Here is a 25,057-nt window from a genome sequence, read left to right on the forward strand (position 1 = left end):
ATTGGCTTGAATTTTTAATCCCTGGAAAAGCTTAGTGTCATTATCATGCTTGGGTAGTACTCTGTATTCCCTGCCCTCCAGTTTGTTTGTTTTAATTTAAAAAATTTAGAGTTATGGTTTCATGGGACATCCCAGTTAATTAGCCTAATAACATGTTTAGTGCTTCTGTTCTACCTCCTAGTTGCGTAGTACCTGGAGTCTTAAAAATTTATAAGTAGCCATTCAAGGCACAATTGGTCTCTATTCACCTGGAGCAACATAGGAAGAAGGGCAGCCAGGAATAGGAGGAGGATATGGAATGTACGGCTAATTGTCTCCTTTGCCATGAGACCAGAAGAACTGGATGGTGCCCGGCTACCATTACTGAACATTTTGACCAAAGAGTCCATAGAAGAACCCTGATGAAAAGGGGAAAATGCAGAACAGAATCTTACATTCTCATGGGCTCTAGACTTACTGGAGCCATGGAGGGCAGATGAACCCCTGAAACTATTACCCTGAGATTATTTTTAAACCTTAATCCAAAAATATCCCCTGAAGTCTTCTTAAAACCAAGTAATAGCTTACCTTAAGTAGTAAAAAGGTCTGCCTTAAGCATTACGTGCTTTTAAGAACTATCTGTAGGAGATCAGATTGATAACAGCAACTGGAAAGATTAGATAGGAATTTTAGGGGGCAATGAGTTTATGTAAATGAGTGTTATGAATTGAATTGGGTCCTCCACAAATGTGTGTCTAGGCCATGATTCCCAATATTATGTGATTGTCCACCATTTTGTCATTTGATGTGATTTTCCTATGTATTGTAAATCCTGCCTCCATGATATTAATGAGGCAGAATTAGAGGCAGTTATGTTAATGAGACAGGACTCAATCTACAAGATTAAGTTGTGTCTTGGGTCAATCTAGAGACATAAAAGAGAAGTGAGCAGAGAGGCAGGTGGACCTCATACCACCAAGAAACAAGAGCTAGAGAACAGCATGTCCTTTGGACCTGGGGTTTGTGTGCTGAGAAGCACCTTGACCAGGGAAGATTGATGACAAGGACCTTCCCCCAGAACCGACAGAGAGCGAAAGCCCTACCCTGGAGCTGGCACCCTGAATTTAGACTTCTAGCCTCCTAGGCTGTGAGAGAATAAATTTCTCTTTTTTGAAGCCATTACACTTGTGGTATTTCTGTTACAGCAGCACTAGATGACTAAGACAATGAGAGAGGAACAACTCAGAAAAAAAGGGTAAAAGTGGTTGCACAACTCAATGTAGTCAATGTTACCAAGTTGTACATGTAGAAAATAGTAAAAAAAAAAAAAAAATGTTAACAGATTGTGATAAATGTAACTCATGTCACTGAAAAATTTGCATGGAAATTGTCAAATGAGAATCTAACTTCCTGTGTAAACTTTAACCTAAAACTCAATAAAATGTTTTTTTTAAAAAACTACAGAAAAGAAAAAAAAAAACATAAAACCTATATATTCTCCACCCAAGTTTAGTAAATGTTAACACTTTATTACTGTGTCAAGTTTTTTAATCAAAGAAGAAATAAAATGTTAAAGATAAGTTGGAAACCTACCTGTTCCCCTCCCAGGCCCTTTCCCCGCCCTAGAAGCAGCCACTTTAATATTTTACTACAATAGTATTGAGTTTTTGGTTTTTGTGTAGCACATGGATGTAATTTGCTCTTTTCCACTCAGTATTTTTTGTGAGGTCTAATTATGCTAATACGTGTGCCCAGCACTATTCTAGGCACTGGGGATACAAAAGAATAGAATAAAGCCCCTTTCTTTGTGGACTCTTCATTCTGGGGTGCTGGGGAGGGCTATGTGGTATGAATGTACCATAATTTATTTAGCCTTTCCTCTATTGATGGGCCTTTAAAATGTGCTTCCATTTGCTCACCGTTAGAAACAATGCTGCAAAGAGCATCTGTCTATGTGTCTCCTTGTATGGATGTACTATGTACATAGTTTGCAAACTTTTTCTCAAGGGGCCAAATAATAAATAGGTTTATGGGCCATGTGGCCTCTGGTGCAACTACTCAGCTCTGCCTTTGTAGCACAAAAACATTCGTAGACAATACGTAAATGAATTACTCACAAACACTGGAACTTGAATTTCATATTATTTGTATGTGTCATGAAATATTCTTTTATTGATTTTTTTCCCCAGCCACTTAAAAATGTCAAAATCATTCTTAACTCTGGGCATACAAAAACAGGAAGCAGGCCAGATTTGGCCAGCAGGTCAAGTCTGTTGATCCCTACTGTAAGGCACAGGAGAAGTAGAATGACTTGGCTGTAGGGTACACCCATTTCCATCTTGAGTAGTGTGGTGCAATGGATCACTTTTGTGTGGCCTTTCTCGCCGTGGTCTTATAACTCTCACACAAGTGATTGGGTGGACTGTACAAATAGGAGCCCTGGTGGCACAGTGACTAAGAATTACAGCTACTAAACCAAAGCAGTTCAAATTCACCAGCCGCTTGGAAACCCTCTGGGGCAGTTCTACTCTGTCCTACAGGGCAGCTGTGATTCGGAATTGATGCCATGTCAACGGGTTTGATTTGGTCTGTAAGGGGATTGCTCAGTTTTGCCATCCCACTGGGCTTGAAATGAGCCATTCCAGAGGCAGGAAAGAGAGGCCAAGAACAGAACGCCTCCTTTGGACCAAGGATCCCTGCACTGAGAAGCTCCTGGAACCGGGAGACCCAGAGCGAGCGAGCGAGCTGTAACACTAAAGAAAGCGAGAAGTGGTGGCAGAGAAACGGAAGCAGGAAAGACTGGCAGGAGATGTGCAGTGGGCTTCCCTGCCCAGGGAGCAAGTAAGCTGAGCACCTTTGGGCCAAGCATTACTGGCAGAGTAGGGTGCCTCTGGGCACTTATTGGCAGAGCTAAAAGAGCTTTGTAACACTTGCCTGAAAAGGGCAGAGGCTGAGGGGCCAAAGAGAGGCATGCTTGCAGCACGGCCGGGAACAGGCCGTCCTGATGGAAGAGCTGTATCCTTAGTGTTCCTGAACCTGAATTATATAGCCTGTTACTTCCCTAATAAACCCCTTAATTGTGAGTATTTTCTGTGAGTTCTGTTGGCCAATGGAATGAATTATCGAACTTAGCAGAGAAGTAGAGAGTGCCGTGGGAGGGACAGTTGGTGTCAGAATCGGTAAAGGTGGTGGAGATGAGGCGTGTTTGACCACCACCTCATAGGAGTCAGCCTTGGGCTGTTGATCTTAGTCCTCCCTCCCCTTTATGAAGTTAGAGGAGGTCAGACACTGCCCCTATGCCATTTTTACAACTAGATACTACTAAGTTGCTCTCCAAAGAGGTTTTACAATCTCGGCTTCCCCCCATCAACAAATGAGAGTTACTCCAGATCTTTAATGCAGTTAGATAATGCTCCAAGCCCAGTGCCAGGTGAAAACAGGAAGTATGAGGGGAAGTTGCCTGCCAGTTCCGACCATTAAGAAAAACCTGAGAAAGCCTTTAGGAAGTTGTAAGGATGAGTAACAGGAGTCCCTGGAATCGGGCCCACTGCCAGGAGATCATTTTGGCCTCTGAGCTTCCGGACTTGCTCAGTTCCTGTGTGTCATGGGTGGTAATAAGCCCCTTGTTCTCCATTTGGTCCTTATTCTCCCCAGGCAAGGGGAGGGAGGCTGAAGTCTGGATTGACCCCTTATGTGTGACTTACAGCTATCTGTACAGGAAGTAGTGATGGGAACAGCAGGGACTTGGGAAGCTGACCTGACTGCAAACCCTGCCTGGCTCTGCCACTGACTAGCTCTATGATCTTGAAAAGGCCCTTTGCTTCTCTGAGGCCTTCCCTCGTCTGTGAGTGGGAATGATATATACATGCTACAAGTTGGTTGAAAAGATGAAATGAGAGCATGTAATGGAAGGCGCCTGACACATCAGAGGTGCTCAAAATGTGCCAGCCAACATGCGGATCTTCTCCCTGTTGGATGGATGCTGGAACATTTCCTGGAATGGGAAGCTCACTCCCTCTGGAAGCAGCCCACTCCACCTTCCAACACTTCTGAGAAAAAACTCTTTCCTTCTGTTGAGCTGAAAACTGGCTGGCAGTGGCTTTCACTCCCTGTCCCCATTCTACCTCTGAGACCACACAGCAACCCCTCCCTCTCTCCTCAGGCAGAAGAGCCTGTTTTCTTCAAATCATGACTTTGAGTACTTTCACCATTCTGGTCCCCTTGCTAGAATTAACATTTTCTGAAGCAAAAATTCAACACAATTGGACTGTCAGTGAAGACAAAAGTTTGAGTCCAGAGCTGGCCTGCATGTGTGAGGAAGGCCATACATTGATTAAGACTTTGGCAAAGGGCCGGCCTTGGTTCTAACACTTTGGTGAGTTACTTAACCTCTCTGCAGTCACATTGGATTTCTGTAAAAAGGGAAATGACTCCAAGTACCTACCTCAGAGGCTTGTTGAAAGGAAGGAATTAGATAATGCATAAGAAGTGCTTAGCACAAAGTATGGTGCATGCTAAGTACTTGATACCTGTTGGGGAGGGAATGTGGACATGTTTAAAATTGTGACTCTCCTGCCCTCCACAGTTGCTACACCTGCCTCTCTACCCCTGAGATGCTAGGCACAGAGCTGTACTCTGTGTGGTGGCAAATCGCCTAGCCTGAGGTGAAGTCAGCGCTGTATGTACTGGCCCGTGTTGCAGGGGGACCAGGTGGCAGTAGGGCAACCAATCAGCTGATGAAGTCCCTACCAGCTATGGCCACCAGGGGGCACTCCAGCCCCAGAGATGGTCCCTGACCAACAGGCCATCTCTTCATCCAGGGATGTCTCTGTTCCTTGGAACACTAGAAGGTAAACTGGGAAAGTGACAGCTTCGGGTGTGGTTGGTCAGAATGTCCCAGACTGGACCCTGGCAGAAGGCCTGGTTTCTAGCCCTGACTCTGCCACCAGTGACCTTGGGCAAGGCACTCCCCCCAGGCCCAGTTCACAGGGTTGGAAGAGACGTGGAGGTCCCTCCCAGTGCTGATATTCCATACCCCTAGGATTCTAAGACGGGGAATTGCCCCCTTCTCCCCCCTAGCCCTTCTCCACCTCAGGGCAGCACACACACTCCGGCTGGCAGTTTCCTCCCTGGGACAGTGAACCTGGCCAGGGAAGCCAGTCCCCCCATTTCAAAGCACTGGGGACTCTGCAGTCACCGGGCAGCGGAGAAGGGGTAGTTCAGAAGGAGGTGGAAAGGCAAGGCAGGTGAGCCAAGAGCCACTAAGGGTCTTGCTTCATTTGGGAGAGACATCCGGTTTCCTCTGGCCTCTGCCAGGATTCCGGGGGCTTAAAGGAATGAGTCATAGGGGGGGACTGGGGAGTTCCCAGCTAATCAGCTCTGGACAGCCTGGAACTTGGGGTGGTGCCTATCAAAGTTGAGTGGGGCAGAAGGTGAGACTCCAGTGTCTCTACCTCAGGTTCCTGGCCCCTCAGGAAGGGGACCAGGAAGGCAGCCTCCTGGAGGAGGTTTGGGAAATAGGTGGCTTGAGAATCCCAAGAGAGAAGGGCACAGGAGCTGCCCCAGCCCAGGGCTGGAGGAGGGAGTGGGTGGGGAAGGACAGTCCTGAGGCCAGGCCAGCCTCCTCCCTGATCAGCCTGACCTGACTCCAGCCTCCATCGCTTTTACCCTACCCAGAGCTCAGCTTTTGTCCAGCTGTTCTGTTCAAATATCCTGGGGCACTTCAGGCCTGGGTGGGGCGGGGTGGTGGGGGGGAGAGGGTTTGAGGGGGACCAGACGTCAAAGAGGAACCAGAGATTCCACAATTTCACAAAACTTTCCCAAACAACTTTTTGAACCAGCCCCCCTGCGTTGTCCTGGACGTCAAATTTGCATAAATCCTGGGAAGTTATTACTAAGCCTTAGTCGCAGCACCAGGTAATTTCCTCCCAGGCCTTGATGGGGTTCTGTATAAAGGCCCTCGTGAGCTGGCCTCTGGCAGAGCCCAGAACCTGCAGCCTAGACCCACCCAGACCCACGGCTGAGCCTGCCGCCCAGAGCCCCATGAAGCTGATGGGTGAGTGTCCTGCCTGATGGGAGAGCTGCCTGCTGCCAGAGGCACAGGAGGGAGGCAGTGTCAGAGAGGCCTGGGGAACCCTCTGGTTCTGGGAATGGGGGTTAGGGCCACTCGGTGTCGCCAGAGAGGGGCATGGTGGGAGAGGATGAGCCTGTGCCCTGAGCCCATGTCTGTTCCCAGCCCTGCTGCTGCTGGTCTGGCACTCTGCACTCTGGACAGTGCAAGAAGCCACCCCCCTGGGCCCTGCCAGCTCCCTGCCCCCAAGCTTCCTGCTTCAGTGCTTAGAGCAAGTGAGAAAGATCCGGGCCGATGGAGCGGTGTTGCAGGAGAGGCTGGTGAGTGGGGAAGGCGGCGAACACGCAGATGCCCTGAGAAGAGGCAGTGGGGAGAGCTGCAGAGAGACGGAAGGGATAAGGGCCATGAGGGGAGGGAAATATGGGAAGACAGCAGAAGAGAGGTGTCAGGGAGGGACAGGAGAGCAGCCATACATGCGGGAAATGGAAGAAAATCCGGAGCCCACTGGGAAGAAGCCTGGGGAGCAGAACCTCTGGGAATGGCGCTGGGGTGGGAGTAGAGGCAGCGGATCAGAAGGGCCGAGGGCCCAGGACCGGAGCATCAGCAGTAGGGGAGAGGGTGGGGTGGGGCTGAGAAGCCTGGCAGGATATGGAGTGCAGGGGAGACCACAGAGAGGTGAGGAGGATCAAGGGGAGCCAGCCACCCTGGCACTGGCCCCTCACTCTGCATCTCCCCACCCCCAGTGTGCTACCTACAAGCTGTGCCACCCTGAGGAGCTGGTGCTGCTCGGGCACTCTCTGGGCATTACCCAGGCTCCCCTGAGCAGCTGCTCCAGCCAGGCCCTGGAAGTGGTGAGTGTCTGTCTGGAGGGGAGGAAGGAGGGGGAACCCACACCCCCTGTGCCTGGGCTCTCCAGATCCCCAGGCTCCAAGCTGGGGGCCCGCCTCCCAGCCAGCCAGCCACCCCCTAACCCTCATATTGTGTCCCTCCAGGTGGACTGCCTGCACCAACTCCACAGTGGCCTCGTCCTCTACCAGGGCCTCCTGCAGGCCCTGGCTGAGACTTCCCCTGAAGTTGCTTCCACCTTGGACCTGCTGCACCTGGATGTTGCTGACTTTGCCATCAACATCTGGCAGCAGGTGAGCCTGCTCTGCTGCAAAGCTGGGAAAGACAAGGGGACTTGATGGAGCCAGGCCTCACAGGGCAGGGAGTGCATGCCTGGGTCTTGGCTGTTCCCTAGGGTTGAGATGGGAGCATTTTTCAGGGCCTGTATATTGGGACCAGCACTCCACCCCAGGACCCTTGCTTTGCCGGCCCACCTCCACTCCTTCCAGTTGACTATAGGGGGCAGATCACTGGACCTTGAAACAGGAGACCTGGGTTCAAGTCCTGATTCTACCGTTAACCACGTGAAAGCTCTCTGAGCATTTCGTTTGTAGTAACATCCACTCAGCAGGCCTGATTACTGACTGACCTCATCTTTTCCTCCACAGATGGAAGACATGGGTGTGGCCCCCACAGGGAAGCCCACCCAGGGCCCGATGCCGACCTTCACCTCTGCCTTCCAGCGCCGGGCAGGAGGTGTCCTGGTTGCCTCCAACCTGCAGAGCTTCCTGGAGCAGGCATACCGGGTCCTGCGCTACCTTGCCCAGCCCTGAGCAAACCCCTCCCCATGCAGTGTATTTATCTCTATTTAATATTTATCTTTATTTAAACCTAATATTTAAAGAAGGAAGAGTGAGAAAGAGCCCCAGGCTTCTGGGCCTTTCCCTCTATCTCCCTGTTCTCTGGTCCCCTGAACTGGGAGGTAGATAGGTAAATACCAAGTATTTTATCCCTGCAACGGCTCCAGTGCCTGGCTCTGTGGTGGGCACTGGGAAGAGCCACCGTGAACCCCCTGCCCCGAGGGCACCCACCTTGGAGCCCTCGGGAGCACCAGGAGGTCTCCCACGTGGGAGACAAGACATCCCTGTTTAATATTTAAACAGCAGTGTTCCCCAACTGGGTCCCTGTAACTCACACTCTGGCCTCCACTTGCCTCGTGCACGACCAGGTCCCCTTGTCCTACTTCTGTTCCTCTCCCGCACAGGCACCAAGGCCTGGACAAGCAGATGCCAGAGCTGGGAGGTTTGGCCCTGGGGTCCCATGACTTGGCTGGGGACTCTAGCTTTTCAAGAGTTTTGGGTAGGGGGGGTCTTTTGACTCCCAGCAAGGAGCTCAGGCATCACTGGCATTTCTCACACTTTTCGGGATGCCCTATAAAGACATGAGAGGAGCATGACAGGCACACAACACGGGCCCATGCCCCAGCAGGGTCAGGACTCAGACTCCTTTTTACCGCCGGGCAGATGGTCATGTATTTGCCCTCCTAGACCGGGATTGGGACTGTGGGAGGGAAATGATGGGGGTGGGGGCGTGACACAAGACAGGCTGAAAGGGAATCTCAGCTGTTTACCCTCTACCTCTGCCCTCACTTTCTCACTGCAGCCAAGCTTCAGGATAATAAAGTGTTTGTCTCTAAAAAATGTCTTCCTCCTTCTTAGTCCAGCTGGTGCCTCGCCAGGGGTTAAGGGTGTGGTGAGTGGCGGGAGCGGCTAGAGGGAGGGGAAGAGGAGGTGCAGGGACAGTCCATCTTTCGCATTTATTTCTTCGAGTACTTACTCTGTGCAAACACTGGGCTAAGTGTAGGGAACCAGCAGTGACCAAAGCAGACATGGTCCCTGCCCTCATGAAGCCACAGCCCAGTGTGGAAGACAGAGGACAGGTCGATCGTCCGGCCACGGAGAGGAGAGAGAGCTGGCTCCACCCTATGGCCTTCAGACTGGGGTGAAGCACAGGGCTCATCCATTTACTGCCTTCCAGAAACACTAGCCCATCCACCTCCAACTCGGCTCAGAACTCAAATTTCAAGCCCTGCACTCCTCTCCCTCATCAAGCTCTGCCTCTGACCTGGGGGACTGAGCTCATCACCGCTTGTCACTTTCCTGCTGGGCTCAGGCTCATGGGATGAGGCGGCCCAAGCTCACACCTGAGGAGGGTGGGCAGACATGGAGGAGACATGGTTCCCACCACAGGTGCCAGGTCAGGTTCTTCACATTCTGCGCCCAAAGACTCCTGTTTGGGCCCTTGTGGCCCCACTAGATGTGGGGAGGTCAAGATGGCCAAGCAGTACCTGTTCCACCATGTTCAGCTCCTCAGTCACCTCACTGCCCTTCCCTACACAGTTCCTTAGAAAGCAGGGTCTGGCTGAGCAGGACCACGAACCCCCAGCATCAAGCTCAGGGTCCTTCATCTCTGTCTGTCCTGAAAAAATCGGGAGATGTGTGGAACAGGCAAGGAAAGGTTAAACAGAGTTCCTGTCCCTCAACCCAACACCCCAGGCCTTCTCCTGAGGGGACAGACCAGACTCTGGGCAAGTCAGCCTCTCGGTGGGGCTGGCCTGGGTTGGGAATGACAAAAGAACAGGACACCCTACCCCACCATCGGTGAGGCCTTTAGCCAAAGCCTCTCCCTTCTGAGGACAAGTCTGACTTTGGGGGGTTGGGGGACAGGGTGGCTGCTCTCACCCCCCAAGCCCTTCCCCGAGCTGAGGGAACACAGAAACCTGAGCTCAGCCCTCTTGTACGTCTCCTCCTTCTCAACCACAGGACCGAGTTTCTCCCCAGGCAGCAGGACAGGGATTCCCAGACGACACTGGTCCCCACCCCTAGTCAGCACAGGCCCTGACGGCACTCAGCCACAAAGGGATCCATGAAGGTCTTTATTTACAAGTGAGCAGACAGGGGTGAACACCCCCTTACATAAATACATATATATATATCTATATACGTACACATACTGTGCATCTATAAAGCTCCTCCAAGGCAAGTCTACTCTTGGGATGTGAGCAGGCACCTACAGAGGATGACTACTCACGCTCCCAGGCACTCGCAGAGGGGAAAGGAAGTTATGAAAGAAACTGGGAGATGTCTTAGAGGTCAGAAGTCAGAGAAGCAGAAAAAAGATCTGGAAACCACGAAGGGCTCTTATGTCATGTGGATATGAGCAATGATGTCTCATCTTTCCTCATTGTTCCCTTTGGAGATGCGTGGGGCTGGGGACCCTCCCAGCAACCTCCTGTGGCAGCTCCAAGGCCCTCAGAGGGCAGCGATGGCTTTGGCAGCCACCTGGCGGCCCAGGGGCAGGCTGAGGTCCGTGATGGCCAGAACAACCTTGGGGCTGGACATGGCTGACACCTTCACCAGTTCCGATACCTGCCACAGACAGACAGACAGCGGCTCACTGGGGCCACCTCATGGTGGGTGTAAGGTCCCAGGAGGGAAGGAAGACCCCTCCCTATTCTTATGGTTGACCCTGAACCCCCAAACTTGGCTAAGAGGTGCTGAGCCATCTGATCCAGAGGCAGGCTGCCCGGCCGCAGGTGAGGTGCTCACCGTGGTAAAGGGCATGAACTGCAGGATGCTGCCCCGGCTGCCCTGCTCCAGGCAGTCCACACACTCCTCCATGAACCACTGCACAAACTGCGTGTGGGGGCCTGCGCTCCGCGACCCCAGGATGGAGGAAATGAGCAGGAACAGATTGGCTGTGCAGGAGGGGGAGAGCAAGATAAGAATTCCACGAGAAGGATTTGTAAGGAAGGCAGACTCTGGGAGAAGGTGGGTGTGAAATGGGCGAAGGAAAAAATGATAAGAATGCCAAAAATGGGGGTATAAGAGGAAGTGTAAAGGGAAAATGGGGGGAGAATAGGAAGGGGGCCTAAGTGGGAAGCCTTGGGGAGACAATGCTAGCAACTAGGGGAAATGGGTGAAGTGGGTCAAGGGAGGCCAAGGGGCACCAGGAAGACTCCCTTCCGGCTGATGAGGTCTCCCACCTCCCTCTAGCAGGGGTGGGGCTCCTCTCAGCTTGGCCCCCAGGTTCCAGAGTGGTGTGGGACTTACCCAGGACACGGTTCAGAGGGTCTCTCATGTTGACTTTGTGGAGCTGGGAGGCCGAGAGGGAGCTACTCATGGACCGGTCAGCTGTGGAATCAGCAGAGGGGGCACTGAGGAAACGGCCAACCACACTCCAAACTGACCTGCCCAGGGGAAGCCCCCGCCGACAGCCCTCCACCAATCTGGTAGGCATGTGGAGATCCCAGAGCAGACCCTTAGATCAAGGGTCAGAGGGTTCTGCTGAGGGTGATGCAAACGCACAGCAGTGATGGTTGCACAATACGATGAATGTAATTATGTCCCCAAACTGCATATGTAAAAAATGTTGAAATGGCAAATGTTCTGCTATATTTACCACAAAAAAAGGAGGGGCTTGAGTACAGAGAGATGCACAGAGAAGACGAGAAAAGAACTAATATGTGGTGAGCACCACCATGTGCCCATCTAGGGGCCTGACATGGATTAAAATGCTCATTCCTCACCATTTCACAAACGAAGAAACTAGGACTCAGAAATGCGAAGCAACTAGCTAAAGGTCGCAGCGTTCATAGGTGGCAAGCCCAGCATCTTTCCTCTGCTCAAGCACATAGTTGGTCCCCTAGTTCTAAAAGGCCTCTGAGAAACTTCTAGGCTTAGGAGAAATCTCTAGAAACGAGTAAAAGTAAATACCACAGAAGGAGGCGCTGGCAGAAAGAGAAGGCTCCCGCAGGAAGTCTGGGCTGGGAGGAGAGGAAAGTGCGAAGGTAATGATGTCTAGGGAAGTCCAGGGCTGGGGAGGGGTGTTCTTCAGGCAGGAAGAGTGGGGAGTAGCCCCAAGTCCTGGCCCGGGCCTGGTCCAGGCCTTCGGGCATGTGTCGAGGAAGGAAGGTCAGAGCTGGTGAGTCAGTGGCACAGACTGTTCCTGAGGCAGTGAACCCGAGGCAGTGAACTTGCCTGGGTGGCTTGTCATTCTCTCAACCATGTGGCTTAGTAAGGAAGGGGTAGGGGAGGGACAACAGTATGTGGGGTTTGGGGGGAGTAGAGGCTCCTTTTCTAGGGTCTGAGCAGAGGAGCTTCAACCCTTCTTGAAAGATACAGAGCAACCATTTGTCCAGGGGTAGGAAACAGAACACCCTCTTTTAGGACAGAATGGGGCAAACCCCTGCCACACCCACTCTGACCAGTTAGCAAAGATGCTGGCAGCTGGGAAGACAGCACAGCAGCTTTCTTAGGGAGGAGCAAGTTCCCAGGAAGCGAATAAGTCAATCCAGGCCCTGCTACACACTCACTTGGACTTGAGAGGATGTTGGCATCCTCCTCATTGGAGCTCAGCAGTCGCATCAGCTTAGACGGCTGCATGTCATCCAGGGGGAAGAGGCTGATATAATCCTGGAGGACACGAGAGCCACTCAGACCCACCCTGAGCTCCATATCCCCTGCCACCAGGGAACAGGACTGGAGATTAGACTTGGGTAGGGAAGAGTCACTCCCCACACCCATCAGCAGCACTTGCAGGGGTCACCTTCCCTCCCGTCTCAGTCCCCTGTCCTTGCCCCTCCACAGCAATGGCAAAGAGTAACGTGCTCCCCTCTTCCAGGACCACCCCCACGCAGAGATGGGAGTCTGGGGCCCTTTCTTGGACTTGCCCCTTGACCACCCGAGTTCTAATACCGTTGCCCCAGGGACAAGGACCATGTCTCATTTCCTCTGCCTGGGAAGGCAGCTCTTACCAGCAAATGTTCAGCAAATGTTTGATGAATAAACACACAAATATGTGAGCAGCAGGGTCCCCTACCTCGATGTCTTCACGGTGTCTCTTCTTTTGGCGGGAGGATGCCTGCCCCTTGTGGGAGGAGTAGGAACTCAGGGCACACCACACAGCTAGCCTGGAAGACATTCCCAAGAAATGAGTACGGTTAGAGAGGGCTTCTGTGTCCATACTGATCACACCCAGCTTCTCGGGAGTGAAACCACGCAACGGATGCCTGACTGTACGGGACGGGGGATAGGAGTTCCTAGGGTGTTAGTGCAGAGCAGGCTCTGAAGTGGCCCCTACTTGGCAAGAGCAGTGCCTGGGGGGTCCATGAGGCTGTGCCACTTGGAAGAGTCGGTGAGCAGGCCAGGCAGGATGTGGCCCAGCAGGACCAGGGTCACCTGCTGCATGTCCAGACAGAAGATGGAGTAGAGCAGCTCCACCGCCCGCAGTGTGTGCTCCTTTCGGGTCTCCTTCAACAGCTCCTGGACAGGCAGGGAAGGGAGCGGCTGGGAGCTGGGCCCTGAGCTTGGGGCCTGGACAACCTACCACTCCACCCCATCCCTGCCACCCACCACGACCCCTCCCCGCCCATCAGGGAAGCAGCATGGGTTGATGATCCATCTTCACTCCCTAGAGCCTTTGGCTGGAGCACCCGAGGAGGGGAGCCCCTCGGAGCCCAGGAGCTCCCTGAGTGAGGCCCCGCCTTGGTTTTCCATGATATCCTCTCTCAGCTTTTAGCAGGCCACCCAGCTTATAGCAGCCTCTCAAGAGAAGCCTGGCTAAGCAGGTGGGGTGATGAGGAGGGAGAGGATAAGACCAGGTTTGGTCCATCGGTTATTTTCTCAGATATCTCCCTGAATCTGAGGACACCTGCTTCCCCACACTACCTGGCCCACACTCATCCCACCCCAAGTACCTTAATTAGGTTGTTGCAGAACCAGTAGACGCCACCCATGTGCAGCAGAGTGTCAAAGATGTGGATGGAGCGGCTGTCCACCCACCCCTTCTCTAGCACCTTGGCAAAGATGTCCGTCAGCACCTCCTTGATGGGTCGCTTGGAGGGCAGTAGGTTCCAGTAGGGCATGGTGTCCATGCCCGTGGACGGGAACTTGATCTGTGTGGCCGTCTGCTGTAGAACGTCAGCACACATGTGCTCCAGGATAGAGCTCATGATTACCACCCTAAGGGAGGAAAGCACCTGAGGTTCAGGCGACACTGTGCCAGGATGGGGAGGGGCAGGAGACAGCCAGGCAAGACATTTCTCTCAACTAGGGTTACGGAAGCATTCCTGGGGAATTAACCCCTTTCAGTGACGGGGAGCGGACAAGAGGAAGTTACAAACCCTTAGCCGACCTGACCCTATCTCCTGCTCTTGGCTAGGCTCTTACCTGCTGGGCACCAGGGCCATCAAAAGGGGGATGGACTTCCTCCCCCAGGTCATTCCAGCAGTATATTTGTACTGTCTTTCTCTCCTTTTCCTTCCCCTAACCCCACTCCTGGGCCCCTGCCAACCCTCTAGCATAAATAAATACAATCACTTCCCCCTGGGGGGAGTGCTGGGGGCGGGGGGGGGTCCCTGTCCAGACCTGGCCTCTTCCCAAAATCAACTGTCACTTCCAGGAGAGGGGGCCCAAGGCTGCCCCGCAGGAGTCTTCCCGGCCTTTGGTAGCTGGGGAATGTGTATATCCAGGAACTTTCACAGGAAAAGAGTTTCCAGCTATGATACAGACCTGGAACGCTGGGTAGCTCTAGGGAAGTTGCTATGACTTTCTGAACTACTTCGTCTACCTGTATGATGGAGCCATGAATTTCCCACTATTTGTCACCCAGGCAGGAATTAGGGTGTTTAGAATGGATTATGTCATTCTAAGTACACTTGTGCGGGGAGGGAGGAGAGGAAGGAAAAACGGAGGGGGCAAGGGGAAAATGAGAGATGTGATTCTACAGACCTTCCCAACCTCATTCCAGCTAAACATTTCAACTTCTCCCTTATAAGACGTCCTCTACAGCTCCTTGGGAATAGTTACTCAAAACACCAACAAACTCAACAAAGCTGAGGTCACCAGGGAGGTCCTCTGAGCCCCTGCAGAGCTGAGACAAGAAACTGTCACAAACGACAGCTTGCAGGAGGGGGAGATCCAAGGCCCATAAAATCTACGGATGGGCTCATAGCTTCCAGACAGTGATAAAACTAAGATAATCACTTTGGTCTTCTGGTGAGCTAGTTCTCCAGAACTTGAGCTCTCTGATGGCAGGAACCATAGTTGTTTGGGGTCTGTATTTCTGGCACACAGCAGTGCAGGACTACAAACACTCCTGGCACCAAGACGCACACTAAATGTTTGCTGAGTCAGTGAGTGAACATGTGAGTAAGACAGCGAGGGAGTGAGGGAGCCAGGGGGCAAGCAAGTGGCGCGTTGGGGAAGGTAAGAGAAGAGGGGGATACTGGTTACAGCAGTTACTGACTTCCCATGGCAGAGCTACAGGGTTCGAAGAGGGAGAGAATGGGTCACTGACCTCTCATTGTAGAACTGCAGGGTGTTCTCACTATACAGTGGCCCTGCCAGCTGGCGGATCATCTGCAGTGACTTTTCACGCTCATCCAGCCCCAGCATCCGGACGTGGGCCACAAGCCAAGCCACGGCACACACTGCCAGACTGCATACCTTTCCCTTGATATTGTCTGTGATTTTCTAGGGGAAGGGGAAAAGGGTGACTGGGGCTACTATCTCTCCTTCTCTGGCATTCAGTCTCCCTGGCCTCTGCCTCTGTGGGCAGCTAAGTCCAGCAAGTGGAGTCCTAGGCCACATTCCACACCCCTCTCCATCAAAACTTTGATTTTCCGGAGGGAATGGCTAAGACTAGGATTATAGAGAGGCTCAATACCAAAACATGAGCTTCCTGGATGAAGGATCTTCTTGTTCTTACAAAATATCATAAACTATCAAAGACTACCTCTGTGTCTCAGGGATGAGCAAAGGTGGAAAGGTGGTACTGAGACAATGGACTACCTGGATGGACTCGAAGGCCAATACCCCATTCTCCCAGGCGTTGAGGATTTCCAAGATGGCTGCTGAGATGCTGAGGCAGGCTTCGTGCCACTTCATCTGCCTACAAGTTAGGAAGGGGGTGGGAGAAAAAGTCACCACAGTGGAGCAGAGGATGGGCTCAGAGGAGATAGTCTTGGCCCTTGCCCTACCACCACCCCTGGATTAGGTTCCCGGGCCACTGACACCAGCTTCATCTCTGAGGAATTGTTGAGCAGGGCCACCAGGGACTCCACTTTGGTGGAATCTGGCCGGAAACAGGGGTGGTCAGGGTTCAGGATCTTGCCCTCCTCAGGCATGCAGGTCTGCATCCAGGTCTCAAAGAATGGCACTTCTGCTCCTGTGCTGGACTCGGACAGAATCACCTGGGAAAAGGGACAGGGAGAGGCACCAGCCGAGTGGGTTGGGCTCAGCACCTGCCAGGGCTGGGCCTCAAACTGCACCTCAGTTTCCTGCCACGCTGCCACTCCCTTCCCAGACTGAAGAAATGGGGACAACTGGGTGTAAAGGAGAAAGACAGGGGCTATGCTGCCATCTAGTGGTCGATGTGAATGTGCACTGAAGGATTCTGGATAGGACCAAGGGGCACCCATTTACTTTGCCCAGGGTGGACACCTGATTTGAGGCCAGCAGAACTCACTGGCTTGGGGGACTAGTGGAGGGTGGGGGGATGAGGTGGGGGAGAGTTATTGATTGTTTCCTTCCCCTTTATTCCTACCCACTCAGCACCCCCTAATGCTACCTGCTCTCCTCTCACCTCTGAGCCATAGGTCTGGGCCACGTGGCACAGCATGAGGAAGGAGATGTCAAAGAGTAAGGCACGAACTGAGGCTGGTTTGGCTGTGGGAAGGATAAGAAGACTGACTCCTCAGCTATGGCGGGGCCCAAAGCCCTTGTCTGGGTTGAGAAGGTACCAGAATTTGCCTCAAGGAAGGTCAGGGACCAAGTGGCTCTTTCAAAGCTCTAAGGCTCAGGATCCTTTTCTTGAGACTCAATTGAAACATCATTCCTTCCTTAGAATAAAAAAACTTCTAGTACCTCCTTTCTCCCAGTACCCAACCAAATCATAAAGTGCGGGGGACAGAGATAAATGGATGGTTTTTGATGAATCCTTTTCCCAGCATCAACTTCTTTCAAGGCTCCCCAAAAGCTTCATTCAGGCATCGCTCAGGGGAGGAAACAACATGTCCTCCCCATTATGAGCAAAGGCATCTTCTTCCGCCCCCTGTTCTCTCCCTTCACCCGCCACCTGCAGTTCCAACTGGGCCTGGGGGTGCACAGGGTTGACTTACTGCTTTCTTCATTGCCATGGGTCGTGAATTCATTCAAGCTGTGGAAGGAATGGAAACAAGTCACATCAACCAGGGCAAAAGATAAGCAACAGCTGAAGGCTGGGGCCACCCACTCTCTAGAGAGGCAGTCACTAGAGTCTGAACTACAGGATGAACATGAAATGAACTACAGGATGAACACGAAATGAACACCAGTTGTACAGAAAAAAGAACTACTTCTATGTATTTTTAAAATTTTTCAAGGCCTAGAGAATGGCTTGCTGAATAGAACAAGGTTCTATACATCAAATTCCAGGTCAACCAAAAAAGTCCACACAGTTTGCAAGCTCCTTATTAGTAACTGGGCATACACGGAATTCCTCCATGCTCCTGTTCAACACCTTGTCACCTTATTGGGCACCTCCACTTCACCCTCAGCTGAAAGGAAATGAGCACTTCAAGTCAGAGAACTTCCTCCAAGGTCTCCAGCTGGGATGCTCTGTCTTGGCCTATGCATCTCTGGGGGGAGATCCAGACCCAAGCGCCTCACCCTACCCTGCTACCTCCTCCATGCAGACATCCTCCCCTACCCTGTTCAGGGGCTTGGCCTTCCTTACTGGATGAATTTCCGGGCAAAGGATTTCAGCTTCCCAGTGGCAGCAGCAGCAGCCAGCAGCAAGTCCAGACTCTTCCCAGATAGCATGTGGCCAAGGACCCCCAGAAGTCCCTCTGGGGACTTGGAGTGGTCGGCATCCATCGTCTGGGGACAGGACAGGAAATCAAGTCCTGAAGAACACTAAAGATCCCCCGGATACAGCCTAGCCATATTTTCACTCTCTGCAGGTTTCCAGTAAATGGGATACACCATGACCCAAAGTTCATCTACATCTTTCTGATTCCAATCTGGAAAAGCAATTCCTAAAATCTGTCCTTGCTCTCTGATCCATTCCTGTCAGCTAAACTGGGATGAAAGTGGTGGAGTTGAGTGGGAGAAGTCACCACTATAATGCTCTATTGTTTCCACAGGAGATGACGTTAAGTGAAAGCACCTACCACAATGCCTGGTATGTAAGTGATGCCCAACGATGCTAATTTTCCTTGGTAGCTTCCCATTTCTTTCCCCTTTCTCTACCTCCAAAGCAACTATGCATAGAAGGCAGATGAGAGAGGTCTGGCCTCTGTTTACCTGGAAGTGGAAGGAATGCTGGAAAGTGGAGAAAGCTGACCCTGGTGACAAGCAATGGGCACACTCACCTTGAGGATGTTGGTGACAGTGGGCTCTGCACGGAGGATCAGGCCAGGATTGGGCTGGATATTGGCATTTTCTGCTGATTTCAGCTGGGGTGCATGCTCCCGGTCTGCTGTGCTGTAGCCGTAACCAGTTGGTCAAGGGAAGGAAGAGGAACAGGGAGAAATTCTTGACACGCTCCCTAGTTCAAGCCCAGAAGCAAAGGCACAGAAAAAGGTGGGAAGCATTTGTGAGGCACTCCCTAGCTGAAGCCCAAAAACAAAAGCACAGAAAAAGGAGGGAAGTATTTGAGAATCTTCGGTTGTGGTACAGTTGCAATAGCTTCAATTCCTCATTAGTCATTATATATATTTTGAAAGTTTATTTAAGATTAAAGGAAGAATTAGGATTTTTACTTTGATCACAAAGAAGGTATAAGTTAAGAAATAAGAAAAAATATAAAACTCTGGTATGAAGAAATCAATGTCTTCTTTTCCCTCCTGTTCCCTGTAACTCTGGACATGGTCCCAGTCCTTGCAACCCAATCTCTCCAAAGGAGCAGAAAAGGCACCCAGCAGCCCAGTCTGGATACAAGACAGGGAGGCCAAGGGGTCCCTGGGGCAGCCCATGTGCGCTTATACTTACCGCTTAGCCACAAGGTTGGTCATACTAGCTTCAGACAGAAGCCCCTGCTTGCTACATTCTTGGAGTAGGAAGTCTGTACAGTCACAGCTATGAGGGAAAAAAGAGGGAATGGGATACACAGCGGGATTTTTGAGGTATGGGAGCAATGGGTCCTGCCCTGTATCAACCCTCCTTCAGATGAGGGAACCCTTGAGTGCCTGAGGGAAGGTAGACGGGCTCCGGGTACTCGCAACTACGGGGCTGCTGCCACTCGCCCCTGCCAAGGGGAGTGGATGGGGACACAGAGTTCCCTGAGGCTTTATAAGGCACAGAAGAACAGGAGAAGAGCCCAGAGCACCTTCCAGTAGAGCAGAGGTGAGCAAGGGAGTTCATACTTGCAGCGCTGATCAGCTTTGTCCAGCAAGGGTGTGAGCTTCAACAGGAACTCAAAAGCACAATTGACATCCTCGGTGAAGTCCTACAAAGAGTCAGAACCTTCCATCTGGCTTCCGGGTACTTAACTCTCCCCACACCCTGCACTGCAGGCTCACAGGACACCTTTGTGAGTACACAGGGCCATAATCAGGCCATGCCCACCACTGGCCAACAGAATGGGTGGGGAGAAGCAATGAGGCATCACTGCTCCCCTCCGTGGCCACCCTGGCCCTGGTCATCTCAGGCTCAACCTTGCATTCTGAAGAAATCGCCTGAGAGGTCCGGCTGCATTCTGTCTGGAAACTGGGTGCAAGTGTGTGGATGCACACAGATGCTCAGGGATACACATACTTCCAGGCTCGTCCTGGGCAAAAGAACACACTGCTGCCTGGCTGGGGTCTAAATAACCCTTCCCTTGGCCTTGTTCCTCCAGGGTGAAAATGGTCTCCCCTAGTCCCACACCAGCCCATCTCATTTCTTCAACTCACCTTGTCCCCATGAGAGTACTTCTTCAGCTTCACCAAAACCTGTGGAATCTGGGGGGTGAGGTAGGGAGACAAACAGGAAGATCAATTTCTTCCCCCTTTCATCTAGAACTGAAGCAACCCCTCCTCTCCCCTACTGTGGGCAGAGACACAGGAATACTCCTGCTAGGGAAGGAAACAACTCTTAGAGCTGAATCAGAAAAGTATGGGTACCCAAGTGGCTGACACCCCTCAGCCTACAGGACACAGGCCACTGATTTCTACTGGCCTGCCAGGAAATGCCACAAGCAAAAGTGGAACCCCACTTCAAGGAGGACTGGGGCCCACTTTCCCTGACTGCCTCTCTTTCCTGCCCTGCACTGAGCTGGCTGATGACGGAGTTAAACAGCACCTCCGTGGTCAGAAACAACAGTCCTGCCAAGTGGGCTAAATATAGCCATGGGACTTTCAGAGAAAATAATCGATGGGAACTCGTGCTGGGGGGACCTGGCAGGCTGGGCACAACGCCAGCGGGGAGAAGCACAGGACAGAGGCCCAGGGTGTTGCTGCTTTCCCTTTGAAGCATTCCTGAACTCGCTCTCTGCTGCTCCCCCACTCCCAGGTACCTTGAGAAAGGTGAAGGCTGTCCACTTGAGCTCTTCTGTACCCTCAGGGGACTCGATGAGCCCCACAAAGCAAGCTTTCCAGATCTCCAGGACAAAGAGGGGGGTGGGGATGTGCTGTGGGAAGATCCACAGGTGAGGGTAAGAGGGCGGCCCATAAGCCCTTCCTCCTTGTGAAGGCCCTTGGAATCAGACTGAGTCAGATATATCACAGCACAGTCATGTCCCCAACTCTAACACTGAGAACGAAAGACATAACGGTGAAATGACACCACCAGGCAGGACTGGGACCACCTTTCCACAAGAATCAGGAGAAACTCTGTGTTCCCAAGAAGGATCAGAAGAATCCCCCCCTTGCCCCTAAATGGGCAGCCCATCTTAAGGAGAGAAAAGCTACTCTGTACCCTCCCACCACACAGCCTCTCACCTGCATGCGTTTCACCATCATCAGCTGCTCCACCAGGGGCTGAGTCTCGCCTGTCAGGTTCATGGTGCCCTCGAGCAGGACCACGGCATGGACTGTGGGGAAGCCAGTCTTGTGCAGCTGCTCTGAGTGCACAGAAAGCATTGTGGGAATGCTGAAGGGAACAGAAACACAGCGGCATCTTCAGGGACCAGGCAGAGTTGGAGAGGATGTGAGAGCAGAGGGGACGACGGCGCCTGGGGCCACATCTTCCCACACACACTCTGGTGTTTGCTTTCTCTCTCCCTTCACCACAGTGCACCCTGGGCGCCGGGTACCTCCTAATGAGTGCGCCACACTGCTCAGCCTGGCTCCGGAGCTGGGGGTTGCTGAGGTTGGCCAGGATCTCCCCAAGCTTCAAGAGTGAATGCTCAATGGCAGTCCATGAGGCTGGCGGGGAAAAGGAAATGCAGAAACATGACGGGAAACAGAAGAGCAGTAGAGACTGGCCCCAAACTCCTCAACTTTGGCACCCTCTGGGCCCACGAAACCACACACAGAGGCTTCCCTTGAGGATGACATGAAAGCCAGGGGCCTGAGGGGCAGCATGCACTTTTTCTAGAAGGTGAGTGAGCACTCATGGCTAAAACCCCTAGAAACTATTCCCAAAAGCCTGACTTCAAGGGGACGCACCCAGCCGACTTTAAAGACAAGGTAAGACCTGAGGTAAATAGTGGAAGAGAGAGCCAGAGGAAGGTGAGAGGATCCAGCAGCTTCAATAGGGAGGGTGTCCATAAACCACTTCAGAAATAGGCCAATCCAAAAAGCCAACCTTGCAAGTTGCCCTCATTCTCCACTTTAGTCAAGCTGGGTTACTAAATGGCCTGCCTGGGTTCGCCTGCTCCCTTGTCTGGGCCTTTGCTCTTGCTGCTTACCCCTTCTGAAATGCCTTTCCTACTTTCACCTCTCAAAATCCCACCTTTCTTCAAGTCTCTGGTCAAGCCTCAGCTCCTTTAACAACTTACTCAACTGATCTAAACCTCTGTTCTCTCCCCTAAATGCCTGTACTCTTGGTCTGTACCACATTACTTAGCAGTTAATTATAAGTTATTTTTTCCTAGTTACAATTCCAGAGAGTCAAATGATGAATAATGGCACCAACTAGCCCATTAACCTTCATGTAGCACAGGAAAAAACAAAAAGACCTGAGATCCTTTAAAATTAAGCATTCATTTTGCTGCCAATAAACATTTATCAAGAAACTGCCAACATAACACATTTTACCATAGTGACCATCTTTCTGGACTTTACGGGCAATCAAACATGTTTTGAGAAGTAATGAATCTAATAATCTCGTAACAAGTTCTCCAACCAGGTCCTGAAGACCTGAGTGTGACCTGTTCCAGCATTCTAGTTACTGGAGCAAGACTGTGGCTTTAGGGTGCTGTGTCCAGAAATACCAGGGTCTTCCCTCCCACCAGGTGATCTGTCTATTCTCAGGCTCTGGAGAGTTGCAGTATTTAACACCTGAACTTTAGTAAAGAGGTGTATGGTACACCAGGCCTGACAGCAGACAGTTAGGGTGTTTAAAGGGATGTTTCAGGTAACACTCAAAAAAAAAGTCATGTGCTTTCAAAGGATGAGTGATATGGAGACAAACACAAGGAGGGCCTATGTGCTTGTCTTGTCCTCTCATTTTTCCCATGTATATTATATACTGTCTTGCTCCCCAACTAGCAGGTATGCTTGTTGAGGGCAGGGACCCTGCCACATGCTTCTTTGGTAGCCCCCCTCCCCCCGCCCCCAGCACCTGGCACAGTGCTGGGCATACAACAATGCTCAGTAAATACCTGTTGGTTGATTGGCTCGGGTGCCACCCTGCCCAAGTCCCTGGGATGTATGCAATGCTTATGGGGAGAAAAAAAAGGAAGTGGGATGATTTCAGATCCTCCTGGAAAGAAGTGGGATGGCATCCTGCCTCTCCCCTCTCAATTAAAGAACCAGCTATGGGAACAGTGGCAGGTGGGGGTCAGGGGGCTCAGGGGACATACAGGCCTCCTCGAGTTTGGCAATGTGGAGCAGGGCCCGGTTCTTGGTGCTGCTGAGGGTCTTCTCTAGGCGCTGCAGGCACATGGCCAGCTGCTTCTCCCCGGCGGCTAGGGTGCCAGCCTCCAGCCCCTCCCGGAACCGCTCTGCAGAGGCTGCAGTGCAGCGCAGCAGCCAGTGGAGGGCGCTGAGAAGGGCTCGGCACAGCCCGATGCACTCCTCGGCTTTGCCATGACAGCTACCAGGAAAGGATGCAAAATCGTCTCTGCTCCACCAGCTGAAATCTGACCCACGTCTAGATCCCCCAGAGTCCCTGGCACTCTTCTGCTAGGGAATGGAGTTAGGAAACTAGCAAAACCCTGGGGAAGACCCAGTTCAGTCTGCTTCCACTAGACAAGATTTCAAATGGGCTACTTCAAATGGAGAAGAGGCATTTTGTCCTAAGGGAATCAGCAGAAAAGAATGGGGCTGGGCAGGTGGGAAGAGGAAATGTGAGAATCCACAGAAGTGGTCTCGTCTACACGCTAGAAGCTCCTTCTCTGCACTAAGACAATGCTGGATGGTTGTGAGCCTCCTCACCGCCACCGCCCCCCCTCCCCTGCCACTGTTACCTCAGTCGGTCACAAAACATGTCCATGATGTCCAGCAATGCCTGGACACAAAGGTCCCGGGAAAAGTCATCAAACTGTGGAAAGAACAATAGAGATGCTACAGAATGTCCCAGTCAACCTGCTGAGTCTCGCACATGGGTAGATGGTACAGTTCAGGATTCCTGTTCATCCTTCCTCCAGGTTTCAGACTCAGCATCCTTTTGACATTGAAATTGGCTTCTAATTGCCAGCCCCCACTTCCCAGGATCTCCCTCCCGCCAATGGAAGGTCAATAACGCCAGCCAGAGGTCACATGACCACAGCAGTCAGGGAGGAGAGGGCCTTGTCCATCAGGGCCTCCCCACACCTAGCCCATGAGTGTCTATGGTCATACCTTACTGATAGCTGTGAGGACAGAGGAGTAGGACACCATCTGGAGGGAAGGAAGAAAGACAAAGTACTGGCTTAAGTAGTGTTCAAACAGTACCCATAGTAAGAGGAGCCAACATTGAGGCTTAAAGTTGCTGTAGCTCTTCTGTAAGCTCAACCCCTCAGAGGGGCCTCCTCAACTCATCAAGAGAGGCAGGAGCACTATGCATCGTCCCCAGTCCCTCTTCCATCAAACTTTCCGAAGAGTGGTTTTCATTTAGATAAGAACTAGAAACAAACATTTCCTGCAGTGACTATTTCAATGCAGTAAATTTCATTACACAAACTCTTAACTCATTCCCTAGTGCTTATTTTATCTCCTCCAGGACACCTTCCTTGATCAATTCCCACCCAAGCCTCCTACCCAAAGTTGAAATTCTCCCTCTGTGCTCCAAGTAATCCCCCCTTATACCTATCGTTACATTCATCACATACAACAGTGCCTGTCACGCCGCTAAATTAGGAGCTCCTTGAGGACAGGGATTCTTTTATTTCCCAAAGTATCTTTCAAAGCTGCACTGTCCAATAGGGAAGTCACTAACCACACATGGTTGCTTTAATTTAATCAAAATGAAATAAAATTAAAAATTCAGTTCCTCGGTCACACTACCCACATTTCAAGTGCCCAAAAGCCACATGTGGCTAATGGCTACCAAATTGGACAGCACAGGTACAGAGCATTTCTATCACTGTAGAAAGTTCTATCAGAGAGTACTGTTCCAAGTTTCCGTAGGATGTCAAGAGATTTAACATACACACAGCTTCTGTGTGAAATGAACTTGAGAAACACTAAATTAAACATATAGACCAAAACCAATTGCCATCAAGCTGATTCCGACTCATGGTGACCCCGTGTGTGCTCCATAGGGTTTTCAATAGCTGATTTTTCAGAATCAGGCCACCAGGCTTCCTTCCCAGTGCCTCTAGGTGGACCTTGAACTTCCAACCTCTGGTTAGCAGCCAAGCATGTTAACTATTTGCACCACAGAGGCTTCTTTATCACAGGACTTTTCAGAGCCATAATTTACTTACATACAATGAAAATCTCTAAGATGACTAGAGATAAAGCAAGCAATACTTTTCAACTTATCTGGACAAGGAATCTCACTTAACCGGTATTTCCAAAATATGTTTCAGGAGATTCTACCTAAATGGTGAGCTCTCTGTAGACAGAAACGGTAT

General features: G+C 51.5%; 2 protein-coding genes and 1 non-coding gene across 12 annotated transcripts in view; 1 reads left to right on the plus strand and 2 right to left on the minus strand.

Annotated features, from left to right (window-relative positions):
• The first annotated feature begins 5,870 nt into the window (after positions 1–5,870).
• On the plus strand, positions 5,871–8,535 carry CSF3 (colony stimulating factor 3). 2 transcript variants are annotated; one of them, XM_049859934.1, is made up of 5 exons: positions 5,871–6,034; positions 6,215–6,369; positions 6,793–6,900; positions 7,042–7,188; positions 7,543–8,535. In XM_049859934.1, exons 1-5 carry the CDS (start codon positions 5,917–5,919, stop codon positions 7,705–7,707), a joined length of 693 nt encoding a protein of 230 aa, XP_049715891.1. In that variant the 5' UTR covers positions 5,871–5,916; the 3' UTR covers positions 7,708–8,535. The 2 variants fall into 2 exon arrangements, with proteins under 2 accessions (XP_049715891.1, XP_049715890.1); XM_049859933.1 differs by lacking the exons at positions 5,871–6,034; positions 6,215–6,369 and having other exon boundaries at positions 6,415–6,900.
• Positions 8,536–9,777: 1,242 nt separating this feature from the next.
• MED24 (mediator complex subunit 24) overlaps positions 9,778–25,057 on the minus strand; it is a 43,806-nt gene continuing 28,526 nt past the window's right edge. For 7 of the 9 annotated variants that reach the window (XM_049859230.1, XM_049859228.1, XM_049859223.1 and 4 more), the window contains 24 exons: positions 23,841–23,879; positions 23,468–23,541; positions 22,862–23,094; positions 22,661–22,717; positions 21,149–21,260; positions 20,835–20,985; positions 20,411–20,524; positions 19,809–19,856; positions 19,281–19,363; positions 18,907–18,993; positions 18,288–18,399; positions 17,651–17,793; positions 17,055–17,092; positions 16,520–16,602; positions 15,949–16,127; positions 15,727–15,826; positions 15,233–15,408; positions 13,632–13,896; positions 13,016–13,197; positions 12,755–12,845; positions 12,249–12,348; positions 10,987–11,067; positions 10,483–10,631; positions 9,778–10,302 (listed from right to left, as the gene is read on the minus strand). In XM_049859230.1, coding sequence (XP_049715187.1) covers positions 10,186–10,302; positions 10,483–10,631; positions 10,987–11,067; positions 12,249–12,348; positions 12,755–12,845; positions 13,016–13,197; positions 13,632–13,896; positions 15,233–15,408; positions 15,727–15,826; positions 15,949–16,127; positions 16,520–16,602; positions 17,055–17,092; positions 17,651–17,793; positions 18,288–18,399; positions 18,907–18,993; positions 19,281–19,363; positions 19,809–19,856; positions 20,411–20,524; positions 20,835–20,985; positions 21,149–21,260; positions 22,661–22,717; positions 22,862–23,094; positions 23,468–23,541; positions 23,841–23,879 — 2,814 coding nt within the window. In that variant the 3' untranslated portion in view covers positions 9,778–10,185. The other 2 variants (XM_049859224.1, XM_049859231.1) reach the window with 2 other exon arrangements.
• Positions 16,682–16,785, minus strand: LOC126063368 (small nucleolar RNA SNORD124). The gene has a single exon (XR_007514308.1). It is a non-coding gene; the product is annotated as a small nucleolar RNA SNORD124 (small nucleolar RNA).

Source organism: Elephas maximus, chromosome 19, assembly GCF_024166365.1.
Source record: "Elephas maximus indicus isolate mEleMax1 chromosome 19, mEleMax1 primary haplotype, whole genome shotgun sequence".
Taxonomy (NCBI): Eukaryota; Metazoa; Chordata; class Mammalia; order Proboscidea; family Elephantidae; genus Elephas; species Elephas maximus.

What these genes read in the sequence shown, in the direction of transcription:
- CSF3 (XM_049859933.1), top strand. Translation starts at nt 6,454, where the DNA reads ATGAGGGGAGGGAAATATGGGAAGACAGCAGAAGAGAGGTGTCAGGGA. An exon ending in CCAGCCAGGCCCTGGAAGTG is followed by an intron (nt 6,901 to 7,041) that starts GTGAGTGTCTGT and finishes GTGTCCCTCCAG; the next exon opens with GTGGACTGCCTGCACCAACT. An exon ending in CCATCAACATCTGGCAGCAG is followed by an intron (nt 7,189 to 7,542) that starts GTGAGCCTGCTC and finishes TTTCCTCCACAG; the next exon opens with ATGGAAGACATGGGTGTGGC.